The following is a 16,663-nucleotide window of genomic DNA, read 5'->3' as shown; positions in this document are numbered from 1 at the left end:
TTGTTGCTATTTTTTTTTAATCATCCTTTGGCCTGGCCAGTGTGGGTCCGTAGTTGTACTAAAGAATCTCAGGTTCGATCCCAGCCCCAATCCAGACGCATGTGAGAGGCAGCCAATTAATGTGTCTCTCTCACACTGATGTTTCTCTCTCTCTCCCCCACTCTTCATCCCTCCCTTCCACTCTCTCTAAAAAGCAATGGGAAAAAAATCCTCCAATGAAGATTAACAACGCCTCCCACGCAAAAAATCCTTGAATATTTATTTTTTAAAAAGGATACAGAAAGATATCTGGAACTTCTATATCAAAAGCCTTAAAAATGTCCATAATCTTTGAAACAGTAATTCTATATCTAAGAATGTTCCCAAAGCAAGCAACTCAAAATATGAACACAGATTCACATAATCAAATATTGGAGTATAATTAATTGTTTTTTAAAAGAATAAAAACAGTTCAGAAAATTATAAAGAGAAATAACAGAATTCAGTTTATAATGATCAAGAAATATTCATTAAAATATATTTAATGTGATCTTGAAATTAAGTATTACAATGTATATACTTAAGTACTGCTGTGTATTATGTATATATGAGTAATACAAATTTTAATAGTTCCTGAATATGAAGTAATAGATCATTTTTTTACTTTCTTCCTTATACCTGTCCATAACTTTCAAAATTTCTACAATGGACATATTGTTTTTAGAGTCAGAAACATACATTTAAGAGAGGAAAAGGAACCAAGCCTTACCATGGCCTGCATATGGCTTGGCACTGTCATTTAGAAGGCTTGGGGAGCTGCTACTATTAGTCATTCTCTGAAAAAGAAAACATAGGTACATAATAGCACTAGAATTAAGAATATTCAACCAATTCAGACTAACTTTCTTTGCTTCTTCCCCTCCTATCCATCTTTCACATTACTAATACTCTAATCACTGCTGCTTAGATTACAATAATCTATGCAAAAACTTCGAAGCACTCTGCATAACACATCAAATGAAAATTTTACTCACTAGTCAGGTGTTTAAAACCAAAGCTGGAGACCTATTTTGAATGCACTTCTATTAATCTGTCAGCCTGGGCAAGACACATATAACTACTAAATTTCCTTGTCCATAAAATTTAAATTCCAATATCCATTCAAGATGTAAAGTGGCTACATATAAAGTCAAGAAATGCTCTCTAATATCTTCTCCAAATGCATATTATCCTTTGTTTACCTTAGAGACTCTATAAAATTAGGCTATTCACTGTTCTCTAAATATGTTTCATGGTTTCTCAACACACTCCATAATCTCTATGGTGTGTCTCTCCATCATGAAAGGCCTTCATTCCACAACCACAAAACACACGGAGGAGTGAAACTAGTTTCTTCCTATCTATTTCTAAATACTCCATGATTGTCCCAACCCTAACCCCACCCTTGAAAGTTCACTCTGACTCCAAACCTACTAGGAGATAAGATGCCTTAACTATATCCCAACTACTTCATTATCTTAAACCCCACCCTCCTGATAAATAAATTTAGGAATAAATGAAGACTTTAGATCAGTGGTTCCCACATGGGACACATGTCATACGGGTGCAATTTGATTTTTAAGGGGGACAATCCAAGAATGAATTACAGTGAATTTTTTTAAATTTCTTATGGTTCTAAGGGCCTCGTCGTACACAGTATATAAATATAATATATTTATGCATTTCAGTTCTCTATTATGTTTTAAACTTTATTTGCTATTTTTTCATATCACTTTACATTTTTTTAAAATATATTTTATTGATTTTTTTACAGAGAGGAAGGGAGAGGGATAGAGAGTTAGAAACATCGATGAGAGAGAAACATCGATCAGCTGCGTCCTGCACACTCCCTACTGGGGATGTGCCGGCAACCACGGTACATGCCCTTGACCGGAATCAAACCTGGGACCCTTGAGTCCGCAGGCCGACACTCTATCCACTGAGCCAAACCGGTTAGGGCCACTTCACATTTTTTTTAACAATTTCTTAGTGATTTCTTCCTCAGTACTTCAACTGTCCTTTCGTTCTTGTATTTTTCTCTTTCATGGATGCCATGTTCATTGGAAGCTTGTTTAGACCAAGTTAATGGCCTTTTAGCTTCCTCCACATGAATAGGAGTTCACTTTTTGAATAATAAGAATTATATGTCATGGCAGGAGGGGACACCCCAGGATTTTATGCTTAGGTGGGGCATGGCCAAAAAAAGGTTGGGAACCACTGCTCTAGATGCTTTCCACCCTCAGAATAAACTTCATTGTTTAAACTCATACTAATGATACCTGCAGCAAGGGATACTTTGTTTCTACAGGGCTTCCAAATCCATTGACTCCTATAAAGCTGGTGCTGAAATAGGAATCTGTGAGACTGGTATCAGTTAAAGCACCTCCATCTATTCCAGGAACTGAAAGAGAAAAAAAATCAAGTATTTGATTATTTAAAAGCACAAGCACTGACGTGGTTTCTGTGTTCCTACATAACTTTTGAAGTATCAATCTGCCACACTTATTTTTATTTACCTATTCATAACAAAAGACAGGACCAAAAAAAATTGGCTCAGCTCTAAACATTTGTTAAACAATGCTCAAGTTGACTGTTGTTTTCCTACAGAGATAGTAATTTATTTTGTATCAGTCACCTAAAAGCTACCAAGCACAACATGAAGAAACAAATCAGACTTGGGTTTCAAGTTTATTTCTTTAACTTTGCAAGAGGCCAGCAGAAACTATAAACCACTGCAATTTCCTCAGGACTGTTTCTCAAATATATTATGGGGGAAAAATCAGCAGACTCACATTAATTCATAGTTCAGTAAAAACAATTTTACAGAAGTAGAAATGGAATAGAGTTCAGGAATGACGCCCTGTCTGTGGATTTTAGGACAGGATAATACAGAATGATTTTAAGTAGAACAATCCATTTATATACAAAGTCATGGACAATATGTTTTAGATATTAGTTCTTGGTAAGTACTTGGAATGCTGCTATTTTTAAGCTTCTAGTTAAGTACAAACCCTTACACTTCATAACAGCTGAAGTGCAAAGAGAATTGCCCTCTCTGTGCAGAACCTCTAAGAACCACTGAAACCACTCCCACTCCCAACAAGAAGTAGTCTAACCCTAGCTGGTTCCATCACAGACTCAAGAGTCCCAGGTCCGATTCCAATCGATGGGTCTCCCTCACATTGATATTTCTCTCTGTCTATCCCCCTCCCTTCCACTCTCTCTAAAAATCAATGGAAAATTATCCTCAGGTGAGGATTAACAACAATTTTTATTTATTTATTTTTTAAATATATTTTATTGATTTTTTACAGAGAGGAAAGGAGAGGGATAGAGAGCTAGAAACATCGATGAGAGAGAAACATCGATCAGCTGCCTCTTGCACACTCCCTACTGGGTATGTGCCCGCAACCAAGGTACATGCCCTTGACCAGAATCGAACCTGGGACCCTTGAGTTCACAGGCCGATGCTCCATCCACTGAGCCAAACCGATTAAGGCTAACAACAATTTTTAAAAAGTAGGCTAAAGAAATCCTGATAGTTGGATGTAGGGTGCTATAATCTGAATTTTGGTATATCCTCAAAATCATATATTGAAATCCTAAACCCTGAAGATGATGGTATTAGGATGTGGGACCTTTAGGAGGTGCCTAGGTCATGAGAGGGGAGCCCTCATGCATGAGATTAGTGTTCTTATAAAAGAGAACCTACAGAGAGTCCTAGACCCTTCCACCATGTAAGAACACAACAAGAAGGTGCCCATCTATGAATCAGGAAGTGGGTCCTCACCAACCACCACACATAATCTGCCAGTGCTGTGATATTGGACTTGCCAGCTTCCAGAACTGTAAGAAATAAAATTTCTGTTGTTTATAAGCCACCCAGTCTGTGGTATTTTGTTAGAGCAACACAAACTAAGACACAGAGCTGTGGGCATGTAAATTGGTGCAGCTACTATGGAAAAGGGTATGGAGGTCCCTCAAAAAATTAAATATAGCCCAGCCAGTTTGGGTCAGTGGTTGAGCATCAACAAATTAAACAGGAAGTCACAATTCAATTCCCGGTCAGGGTACATGCCAAGTTTGCAGACTCAATCTCCAGTAGTGAGTGTGCAGAAGGCAGCCAATCGATGTTCTCTCTCATCATTGAAGTATTTCCCTCTCTCTCTCTCTCTCAAATCAATAAAAATATATTTTTAAAAAACTAAATATCAAACTATCACATGATCCAGCAATTTTAATTCTGGCTATATATCCAAAGGAAATAAAATCACTCTCTCAAAAAGAGGTATCTGCACCTCTATGTTCACAGCAGCATTATTCATAATAGTCAACACATGGAAACAACCTAAGTATTTACAGAGAGATGAACAAAGAAAATCTCTCTCATTCTCTCTCATTCTCTCTCTCTCTCTCTCTCTCTCTCTCTCTCACACACACACACACACACACACACACACACACACACATGCACGCACGCACACACACGATGGAATATTATTCAGTCATAAAAAAGAAGGCAATCCTGTAATTTGTGACAACATGGATGGACCTTTTTGGAATTTGTTTTAAGTAAACTTTGCAATATCTCTGTGTAATAATAATTTGCAATCCACTTTAAATAAGGCTTACAATTTCTATGAAAGGTCCTTTAAAATCTCTTTTTTTTCCTTTTTTTAAATTAAATCTTTATAGTTCAGATTATTACAGTTGTTCCTCTTTTTTCCCCCATAGCTCCCCTCAACCCGGTTCCCACCCCACCCTCGGCCCTTAACCCCCACCCCACTGTCCTCATCCATAGATGTACGATTTTTGTCCAGTCTCTTCCTGCACCCCCACATCCCTTTCCCCCCGAGAATTGTCAGTCAACTCCCTTAATATTCCCCTGATTCTATTATATTCAACAGTTTATTCTGTTCATCAGATTTTTTATTCACTTGATTTTTATATTCACTTGATAGATATGTACTTGTTGTTCATAAGTTGTATCTTTACCTTTTTCTTCTTCCTCTTCTTAAAGGATATCTTTCAGCATTTCATATAATACTGATTTGGTGGTGATGAACTCCTTTAGCTTTTTCTTATCTGTGAAGCTCTTTATCTGACCTTCAATTCTGAATGACAGCTTTGCTGGGTAAAGTAATCTTGGTGGTAGGTTCTTGCTATTCATTACTTTGAATATTTCTTACCACTCCCTTCTGGCCTGCATAGTTTCTGTTGAGAAATCAGCTGACAATCATATGGGTACTCCCTTGTAGGTAACTGACTTTTTTTTCTCTTGCTGCTTTTAAGATTCTCTCTTTGTCTTTTGCTCTTGGCATTTTAATTATGATGTGTCTTGGTGTGGTCCTCTTTGGACTCCTTTTGTTTGGGGTTCTCTGCGCTTCCTGGACTTGTAAGTTTATTTCTTTCACCAGGTGGGGGAAGTTTTCTGTCATTATTTCTTCAAATAGGTTTTCAATATCTTGCTCTCTCTCTTCTTCTGGCACCCCCATAATTCGGATGTTGGTACACTTGAAGCTGTCCCAGAGGCTGCTTACACTATCTTCATATTTTTGGATTCTTTTTTCTTTTTGTTTTACCGGTTGGGTGGGTTTTTTTGCTTCTTCGTATTTCAAATCTTTGACTTGATTCTTGCAATCCTCTAGTCTGCTGTTGGAACTCTGTATAGTATTATTTATTTCAGTCAGTGTATGCTTAATTTCTAGTTGGTCCTTTATCACAACCTTGAGGGTCTCACTAGATTTCTTTAGGGTCTCACTAAATTTATCAGCAGTTTCTAGAGAATTCTTGAAATACCTCTTTTAAGTGTCGTTTTGAACTCTATATCCAGTAATTTTCTTTCCTCCATTTCTGTCATTTGTGACCTGTTTGTCTCCGCATTTTGGCTGCTTCCCTGTGTTGATAGAGTGGCTTTCTGTGCTAGGTGTCCTATAGGGCCCAGTGGCTCAGCCTCCCCAATTACCTGGGGTGGACACTCTTGGTGCACCCCTTTGTGGACTTTGTGCACAGTCTTGTTGTAGTTAAGCCTTGATTGTTGTAGGTATCACTGGGAGGAATTGACCTCCAGGCCAATTGGCTGTGAGAATCAGCTGTGTCTGCAGTGGGAGAACTTCTGTGCTGGAGACACCCTTCTGGGGAAAGCCTTGCTTCAGTGGGGCTTTGGTGCTCACTGAGTCTGCCCCCTGAGTGTGTCCATGGATCTGAGGAGTTGTAATCTGGATGGTCCCACTCTGACCACTGCGTACACTGGCTCTTGGATCTCTAAGGAGGTGCTAATTTAGCCTCTGCCTGAGGATACCCAGCAGGAGCCCAGCTGTGAAGCAATGCAAGCTGCTGTGGGGCCTTAGGCCTTCTTTTGGAAGTTCTGGGTTTCTCTGACCCAGCTACAATTTGTAGTTTTCAGATTGCAAAGGGCCAGGCCTTTCATATGTAAAAGCCTCTACACACAGCTTGGGTGGGGTGGGGTCTCAGGAGATCAACAAGGCGGAGCAAGCAGCTATGGCTGCTCCTGAGTCCTACCCTAAGAGGCCCGGCTTCTCAGTGTCCCAGTAATCACTGGGAGTACCTCTGAGAGAAAGCCACCCTCGAGTTCCAACAGATGCCAGACAGTCCAGTTTCCCCTTATGAGTCTGGTACCCCAGAGTCTCACCCGGAAGTGGAGTTGAGAGCAGTCAGGAGCTTGAGACTCCCTCCCAACTGAAAAAGACAACCTTGTCCTCATTTTCCAGCCCTTTCCAGGTGCGCCGCGTCCTCAGCTGCCAGCCGTTTCCGCGTGCGCCTCTGTACCTCTGCACTTTATTTCCGAACCTCCTCTGAGTCTCAGTGCGCTTTTTCTCTTTCCTTCTAGTTGTAGAATTTCCACTCAGCCAGCCTTCCTGTGGTTCTGCATGATGTCCATTTTGTCTTTTAGTTGTATTTTTGAAGTGGTTGTGCGAGGCAGCAATTTCCGGCGTTTACCTATGCCGCCATGTTGGTTCTGTTTATAGAGCCATTTATTAATGAAAAAGTCATCTGCATAAAGTATCTGTCCTCCAAAAAGGCAAGTTGACATTGTTTTAAAAACTGTAAGGTCTATCTGGAAAACTGGTCTTCATGGAAGCTGCCATACTTTTGCACCAAGATAGCCACAGCAATGCCTATAACAAGACCAAGAAAAAAATATCCTGAGGCTTAACAACTACTGAGCTGAAATCCTATTGTTCCACACTGGAGAACATATAGTAAACTGTTTTGACTTGGAAAAATTTTAAGTGATACATTATTACTTAGTCTCCTCAATCTCAAAGGACTGCAGTGCAGCAAGGCTCCTGATTCTGAGCAGTGCTACAATACTATAGGCCTTCCAAGATGAACTGGCTACAAGGCTGACAATAAACAATTAAATAAATGGGCTCCCAGTGAAGCTACTTAACATTTAGAACTGTCCATATGATTATATATACTGAAATATGTCTTCTAATTAAAGAGTTTTAATTTGGGGTCTGTGCTAAGATAATTACTTTATCTACATAATCAAAAGCTACCAATAAAGGAATACATGGTTTTTTTGTGTGTTTTTTTTTTGTTTTTTCTTATTATTTTTTTTAATTAAATCTTTATTGTTCAGATTATTAGAGTTTTTCCTCTTTTTTCCCCCCATAGCTCCCCTCCACTCAGTTCCCACCCCACCCTCGGCCCTTAACCCCCACCCCACTGTCCTCATCCATAGGTGTACGATTTTTGTCCAGTCTCTTCCTGCACCCCCACCCCCCTTTGCCCCCCGGGGAATAGTCAGTCTACTCCCTTTCAATGCCTCTGATTCTATTATATTCACGTTATTCTGTTCATCAGATAATTTATTCCCTTGATTTTTAGATTCACTTGTTGATAGCTGTGTATTTGTTGTTCATAAATTGTATCTTTACCTTTTTCTTCTTCCTCTTCTTAAAGGATATCTTTCAGCATTTCATATAATACTGATTTGGTGGTGATGAACTCCTTTAGCTTTTTCTTATCTGTGAAGCTCTTTATCTGACCTTCAATTCTGAATGACAGCTTTGCTGGGTAAAGTAATCTTGGTGGTAGGTTCTTGCTATTCATTACTTTGAATATTTCTTACCACTCCCTTCTGGCCTGCATAGTTTCTGTTGAGAAATCAGCTGACAATCATATGGGTACTCCCTTGTAGATAACTGACTTTTTTTTCTCTTGCTGCTTTTAAGATTCTCTCTTTGTCTTTTGCTCTTGGCATTTTAATTATGATGTGTCTTGGTGTGGTCCTCTTTGGACTCCTTTTGTTTGGGGTTCTCTGTGCTTCCTGGACTTGTAAGTCTATTTCTTTCACCAGGTGGGGGAAGTTTTCTGTCATTATTTCTTCAATTAGGTTTTCAATATCTTGCTCTCTCTCTTCTTCTGGAACCCCCATAATTCAGATGTTGGTACACTTGAAGTTGTCCCAGAGGCTTCTTACACTATCTTCATATTTTTGGATTCTTTTTTCTTTTTGTTTTTCCACTTGGGTGTTTTTTGCTTCTTCGTATTTCAAATCTTTGACTTGATTCTTGCAATCCTCTAGTCTGCTGTTGGAACTCTGTATAATATTATTTATTTCAGTCAGTGTATGCTTAATTTCTAGTTGGTCTTTTTTCATACCCTCGAAGGTCTCACTAGATTTCCTGAGGGTCTCACTAAATTTATCGGCAGTTTCTAGAGAATTCTTGAAATACCTCTTTTAAGTGTCGTTTTGAACTCTATATCCAGTAGTTTTCTTTCCTCCATTTCTGTCATTTGTGACCTGTTTCTTTGTCTCCGCATTTTGGCTGCTTCCCTGTGTTGATAGAGTGGCTTTCTGTGCTAGGTGTCCTATAGGGCCCAGTGGCTCAGCCTCCCCAATTACCTGGGGTGGACACTCTTGGTGCACCCCTTTGTGGACTTTGTGCACAGTCTTGTTGTAGTTAAGCCTTGATTGTTGTAGGTATCACTGGGAGGAATTGACCTCCAGGCCAATTGGCTGTGAGAATCAGCTGTGTCTGCAGTGGGAGAACTTCTGTGCTGGAGACACCCTTCTGGGGAAAGCCTTGCTTCAGTGGGGCTTTGGTGCTCACTGAGTCTGCCCCCTGAGTGTGTCCCTTATGGATCTGAGCAGTTGTAATCTGGATGGTCCCACTCTGACCACTGGGTACACTGGGCTCTTGGGTTTCAAAGGAGGTGCTAATTTAGCCTCTGCCTGAGGCTACCCAGCAAGAGCTATGGAGAGATCTGCAGATTCCTCTTCTTTGTTTGGGATTTGGAGGTGCCTAGATGAGTCCCAGCTGTGAAGCAATGCAAGCTGCTGTGGGGCCTTGGGCCTTCTTTTGGATGTTCTGGGTCTCTCTGACCCAGCTGCAGTTTGTTAGGTAATTTTCAGATTGTAAAGGGCCAGGCCTTTCATATGCAAAAGCCTCTGCACACAGCTTGGGTGGGGCAGGGTCTCAGGGAATCAACAGGGTGGAGCAAACAGCTATGGCTGATCCTCAGTCCTACCCTAAGAGGCCCCGGGTCTCAGTGTCCCGGTAATCACTGCAAGCACCTCTGAGAGAAAGCCGCCCTCAAGTTCTGCCTGATGCCAGACAGTCCAGTTTCTCCCCGTATGAGTCTGTGTCCCCAGAGACTTGCCCGGAACTGGAGTTCAGAGCAGTCGGGAGCTTGAGACTCCCTCTCGATTGAAAAAGACAACCGTGTCCTCAGTTGCCAGCCCTTTCCACGTGTGCCTCCGTACTTCTGCACTTTACTTCCACACCTCCTCTGAGTCTCAGTGTGCTTTTCTCTTTCCTTCTAGTTGAATTTCCACTCAGCCAGCCTTCCTGTGGTTCTCGATGATGTCCGTTTTGTCTTTTAGTTGTATTTTTGAAGTGGTTGTGCGAGGCAGCAATTTGCAGTGTTTACCTATGCCGCCATCTTGGTTTCTCTCAGCAATACATGTTTTTAAAAAGTCTTAAACAATTCCTGTTTTCTCAGCAAAGTGACTTGGAATTTCATAATGGAGAAGAGAAAATTTGTTGCTAAAATCAATTTATTACCAGTTTCAGATCACTTAAACCTATTGTTTCTTGAGAACTAGTAGAGATGTGGGGTTTTATATGTTTTATGTAGTACTTGTCATCTTTTAACATACTTTAAAATTACTGGGGCTAATGCATCCCAAGAATCTAAAAAGCAGTACCTGACACAGAGTAACTCCTCAATAAATGTGAATTAATTCAATGAATGATGAATATCCACTTTTAGCCTAAATCATAGTAAGTTGAAAGCTTGCCATAATTTTTTTTGAACACATTATCTGTATACATTAAGTCTTTTTATAATACACTAGTTACCTGGTGCACAGATTCATGCACACTGAAAGGAAATTAATTAGAAGGTGGCCAGCAGGTTAGGACTGGGCAAGATGAGCCAGACACACCCTGGAGTCCTCTTACAGTCTCTCCCCAGCTGGCCAACCTCTCGTGTCCCTCCCCAGCCTTGATCATGCACCAGTGGGAGTCTCTCAGCCTGGTCTGCGTCCTCTCGCAATCCAGGACCCCTCAGGGGATGTCTGAGAGCCTGTTTCAGCCCAATCCCGCAGGCCATAGGCAAATCGACCAAAGAACAGAACTACTGGTCGTTATAATGCGCACTAACCACCAGGGGGCAGACACTCAACACAGGCGCTGCCCCCTGATGGTCAGTGCGCTCCCACAGGGGAAGTACTGCTCAGCCAAAAGCCAGGCTCACGGCTGGCAAGCACAGCGGCAGCGGCAGGAACCTCTCCCGCCTCCACAGCAGCGCTAAGGATGTCCGACTGCCAACTGGGAGCGGGCCTAAGCCATCAGTCAGACATCCCCCGAGGGCTCCCATACTGCAAGAGGGTGCAGGTCAAGCTGAGGGACCCCACCCTGACTGCACGAATTTTGTGTACTGGGCCTCTAGTGTGTATATATTGCAAAATGATTGCTAAAATGAGTTAAGTTAATGTCCAACACCACATAGTTATAATTTTTTTTCTTATGATGAGAACTTTTAAGATGTACTCTCTTAGAAACTTTCAAATATACAATATAGTATTGTTAACTATAACCACCTTTCCATCTATACTAATAAAAGAGTAGTATGCTAATTAAACTAGAAGACCTTCCAGGAGACCTTCCCAGATGTCCTTCCAGACAAAGCCATGGTGGCGGGGCAGAGGTGGTTAGGGGCAATCAGTCCAGGAGAGGAGGACAGTTGGGGGTGATCAGGCCGGGGGTGGGGGGGGCAGCTAGGGGCAAGCAGGCCGGCAGGGGAGGGCAGTTGTGGACAATCAGGCCGGCAGGGGAAGACAGTTTGGGGTGATCAGGCCAGCAGGGGAGGGCAGTTTGGGGTGATCAGGCTGGCAGGGGAGGGTAGTTGGGGGCAATCAGGCCAGCAGAGGAGCAGTTAGGGGGCGATCAGGCTGGCAGGCAGAAGCGGTTAGGGGCAATCAGGCAGGCAAGCGAGCGGTTAGGAGCCAGCAGTCCTGGATTGTGAGAGGGATGTCTGACTGCCAGTTTAGGCCCAATCATCGGATATCCCCCGAGGGGTCCCAGATTGGAGAGGGTGCAGGCCGGGTTGAGGGACACACACACATGGACACACACACACACACACACACACACACACACACCTGTGCACGAATTTTGTGCACCAGACCTCTAGTAATGTATATAAATAATGAATCACTGTGATGTACACCTGAAATAAGATACTGTATGTTAATTATACAGCAATAAAAATACCAATCCCAAAAGGTTACATGCTATATAATTCCATTTATAGGACACTGTTGAAATGACAAAATTATAGAAATGGAGAGCAAATTACTGATTACCAGTGGTTGGGAGAGAAAGCAAGTTACAAAATGGCAATTTGAGACTGACAGAACTATCTTATGCCTTGATTGTGTTGGCAGGTACACAAGCATACACAGAACTAAAGTCACACATATGTACACACGAGTGCAAATAAAACTAGGGAAAAGTAGAAAAGTGGATTACTATGTCAATCAATGCTGACTGTAATACTGTATTATAGCTATGAAAGATGTTACCACTGGGAGAAACTGGGTGATGCGACAATATCTCTCTGTATTATGTCTTACAACTGCATGGGATTCTACAATTATCTCAAAATAGAAAGTTAAATTTTTAAAAATCTATAAAAGGTCAAAATAGATGTTAAGTTTTATTTTGGCAATAATTTTTCTTACAGGGTCATTCAAATGAACTTTTATGTAAAGAAGTGTTTTTACTCATTAACTGTATCTTACCTAGACTTATATTAGTACATCCCTCTTTGAGTATTTCTCATAAACCTCTGAGTTTTTCTCATAAAACTTATCAAGACCTAATATTAACTTATGCATATATTTATATACCCTACTAGAAGGTAAACTGCACTAGGGCAGAGTTTCATTTCATTCAATGTTGTATTCCCATCGCCTAGATCAAAGCTTGCCATGCTGCAATGCACAATATTAAATTAGTGAAATGAATGGTATTATGAAGTCTATATGTAACCTATATAATAAAAGGCCGAACAGCAGAACAACTGGTGGCTATGACGCGCACTGACCACCAGGGGTCAGATGCTCAACGCAGGAGCTGCCCCCTGATGATCAGTGTGCAACCACAGGGGGATCACTGCTCAGCCAGAAGCCAGGCTCTGGCAAGCACAGCAGCAATAGCAGGACTTCTCCTGCCTCCACGGCAGCGCTAAGGATGTCCGACTGCCAACTGGGAGCGGGTCTAAGCTGTCAGTCGGACATACCCCGAGGGCTCCCAGACTGCAAGAGGGCACAGGCCGGGCTGAGGGACCCCCCCCAAGTGCACTGGGCCTCTAGTTGTCCAATAAAAATGTGTAAACCTATAGAAGCTATCCTAATGGCAAATTCAGTACTCACTTTCCTGTCAGATCATACAAGTTTATGGAAAGAAAAGTGTAATCCTGGCTTAAACAAAAACAGTTTTGCCATACACATTATACTTTCCAAAGTTATTTTATGAACTTCAGGTTATCCACTGCTTTCTTCCTGTGGTTGGATAGGCAACCACAGTTCAGTAATTTATAGCTATTTTACTGGTCTTGAAAGTACAGCTATCCTTCAGTATTGAAAGGGACTTGTTTCTGAACCCTTGTGAATACAATAACTGAGGACACCCATGTCCCTTATATAGAATACATACAGTCTATGCATACACCCTCCTGTATACTTTGAATCACCTCTAGATTACCCATAAAATATAATGTAAATGCTATGTAAATAGTTGTTACACTATATTGTTTGGATAATAATGACAAGAAAAATAGTCTATACATGTTCACTACAGACACAACCATCATAGGCCTAATTACACGGTGCATGTAAGCAAAAGCATAACATTTTTTAAAAATATTTTCCATCTGCAGTTGGTTGTATCTGCAGATGCGAAACCTATAGATAAGGAGGGCCAACTGTATACTCTCAAATATGAGGAGGGGAGGGAGGACTAGGGACATAGATGTAAAGGTCAATTATAGAATTATTAATAATATTCAATAACAGCAGCAACTAAGACTGATACCTCACTATGTACCAGGCAATACACACTGATAGTGTCACATGCAATCCCACCAAAGTAGGTACTATTTTTACATCCATTTTTTAAAATGAGAAAAACTTGGGCTTAAGATTAAAAATTTGCCCAAGAGCCGGAACCCGTTTGGCTCAGTGGATACAGAGTCAGCCTGCGAACTGAAAAGTCCCAGGTTCAATTCCAGTCAAGGGCATGTACCTTGGTTGCAAGCACATCTCCAGTAGGAGGTGTGCAGGAGGTGGCTGATCGATATTTCTCTCTCATCGATGTTTCTAACTATCTCTCTCCCTTCCTCTCTGTAAAAAATCAATAAAATATATATTTTAAAAAAAAATTTGCCCAAGATCACAAAGCTAGTAAGAGAGCCAGAAGTACACTTTAGATGTCTTATATCAAAGCTTCACTACTAACTAAATTAGTAGAACTGAAAACTAAGTTTATTTTGATAAACAAATCTATTGGGGGCAACGAGGTATAAGTGGGCTGCAGAGTGCTACAGGAGGGGGCAGGGCAGCAAGCAAGGAGGTGGAGAGCTACAAGAGAGGGCAGGGCAACAAGCTATGGGGGGTGGGGGTCGGGGAGAGGTACAGGAGGGCGGCAGCGACCTACTAGTGCACGAATCTGCGCACAGGGCTACTAGTATAACATAACACTATACAGGAATGAGACTGCAGAGGCTACTCCTACATAACACAAATGAATCTCACAAACATGCTGGAAGAAAAAAAAAAACCACGAAAAGAGTACAACTACATGACTCCATTCCTTTAAAGTTAAAAAAAAAGGATCTATAATGTTAGAATGTAATGTTAGAAATCAGTAGTTACCTTTGGGAAAGGGTAGTAACTGGGATGGGGACAAGGGCAGGATTTATGGGGGTACTGATTATGTCCTTTTTATTTTTTTAATCCTCACCTGAGGATATTTTTCCATTGATTTTTAGGAAGAGTGGAAGAGAGAGGGAGAGACAGAGAGAAACATTGATGTGAAAGAAACACATCGACTGGTTGCCTCCTGCATGAACCCTGACCAGGACCCAGGCCAGGGAGGAGCCCACAACTGAGGTACGTGCCCCTGGCCAGAATCAAACCCAAGACCCTTTGGTCCATAGGCCAACACTCTATCCACTGAGCCAAACTGGCTAGGGCCTTTCTTTTTTTTTTTTTTAATCTGAATGCTGGTTATTTGTTCACCTTGTGAAAACCACAAGAAGTTACAATTTGTAAACTTTTCCCAATATATGAATACTTCAATAAAAATGTTTAAATCATACATACACAAAGATTCCCAAACTATTTCTACAGGCAGATCCAGCTAATCAAAACAGATCAGTTTATGACCTCTCAGCTAAAGAAACACTGTACAATCTTAAAGAGCAAAAAACAAATAAAAAGCAAAACAAAATTGTTTCAGGGAGGCTACATGATCAGGTCAGCAACTAACATTTAAATTTCTTCTAATAACAATACCTCTTAGAATGTGCCATTTTAATTGCCTCATATCCTTTTTTGTGGAGGGGGATACTGAAAGGCAGGTCTTTTTTTCTTCTTTTTTTGTATGTTTGTTGTTTTTCATCCATTCCTCATGCACCACCTCCCCTCTGCAGCCATCAGCTTGTTCTCTATTTCTACGAGTCTGTTTTTGTTGTTTGTTCATTTGTTTTTTTAGATTCCACATATAAATAAAATCATATGGTATTTGTCTTCCTGTTTAACTTATTTCACTTAGCATAATACCCTCTAGGTCCATCCATGTTGTCATAAATGGCAAGATTTCCTTCTTTTTTATTGCTCAGTAATATGCCTTTCTATATAACTTATTCTTTATCCACTCACCTATTGATAGATACCTAGGTTACGTCTATATCTTTGCTACTGTAAATAATGCTGCAATAAACACAGGAATACCTTTTTTAATTAGTATTTTCATTTTCTTCAGATAAATACCCGTAAGTGGAATATCTGGGTTGTATGGCAGTTCTACTTTTAACTTTTTGAAGGACCTCCATACTATTTTCCATGGTGGTTACACCATTTTACAGGTATAAGGTGATAACTCACAGTGGCTTTCATCTGCATGTCCCTGATGATTAGAGAGGTTGAGCATCTTCTATATGTCTTCTTGATAGAAGTATCTATTCATGGCCTCTGTTCATTTTTTAATTGGATTGTTTGTATTTTTTATGTTGAGTTGTATGACGTTTTCATATATTTTGGATATTAACCCTTATTGGATATATCACTTGTGAATATATTCCCCCATTCAGTGGGCTGTCTCTTTGTTTTGTTTATGATTTCTTTCACTGTGCAGAAATTTTTAAGTTTGATGTAGTTCCATTTGTTTATTTTTGCTTTGGTTTCCTTTGCTTAAGGAGATTTATCCAGAAAGATATTATGAAGACCAGTGTCAAGGAGTTTACTACCTACATTTTCTTATAGGAGTTTAACAGTTTCAGGACTTACATTTAAGTTTTTAATCTATTTTCAGTTACTTTTGTATATGGTATAAGAGGGTGGTCCAGTTTCATTTTTGTATGTATCTCTGCCAGTTTTCTGAACACCACTTACTGAAGAGACTGTCATTTCTCCATTTTATAATCTTGCTTCCTTTGTCATAGATTAATTGACCATATAAGCAAGGTTTACATATGGGTTCTCTATTCTGTTCCAATGACCTATGTATCCGTTTTTTTAATGCCTTTACTTGTGCATGTGTGTGTGTTTCCATCTGAAATCAGTCTCTTATAGGCAGCATATAGAAGGGCCTTGTTTTTTTTTTCTCCATTTAGTTGCCTTAAGTCTTTATACTGAGGCATTTAGTCCATTTACATTTAAAGTAATTACTGATAGGTATGTACTAATTGCGATTTTGTTCATTGTTTTGGGGCTGTTTTATAGTTCTCTGTTCATTTCCTCTTTCCTTTCAGTTTGCTTGTTTTCTTTAGTGTTTTGTTTGGGTTCCTTTCTCTTTATTTTTTTGTGTATTTTTTGTAGGTTTTTGGTTTGTGGTTACCATGAGGTTCCTATATATCCATCTATAGCTATAGCAGCCTATTT

At 40.4% G+C, this 16,663-nt stretch overlaps 1 protein-coding gene across 6 annotated transcripts in view; it reads right to left on the bottom strand.

Annotated features, from left to right (window-relative positions):
- Positions 1-16,663, bottom strand: part of PAN3 (poly(A) specific ribonuclease subunit PAN3) — a 161,808-nt gene that overhangs the window by 138,867 nt on the left and 6,278 nt on the right. For all 6 annotated transcript variants that reach the window (XR_009451290.1, XM_059684050.1, XM_059684046.1 and 3 more), the window contains exons 2-3: positions 2,298-2,419; positions 749-815 (exon numbers count right to left, since the gene is read on the bottom strand). Coding sequence is in view for 5 of the 6 variants with exons in the window: in XM_059684050.1 (XP_059540033.1) it covers positions 749-815; positions 2,298-2,419 (189 nt within the window). In the remaining variant the exon portion in view is untranslated. The remainder of the gene's footprint in view (positions 1-748; positions 816-2,297; positions 2,420-16,663) is intronic.

This window comes from Myotis daubentonii, chromosome 2 (assembly GCF_963259705.1).
Source record: "Myotis daubentonii chromosome 2, mMyoDau2.1, whole genome shotgun sequence".
In the NCBI taxonomy this organism is placed as follows: Eukaryota; Metazoa; Chordata; class Mammalia; order Chiroptera; family Vespertilionidae; genus Myotis; species Myotis daubentonii.
The sequence above is the reverse complement of the archived record's forward strand: the minus strand, read 5'-3'. Positions and strand labels throughout refer to the sequence as shown.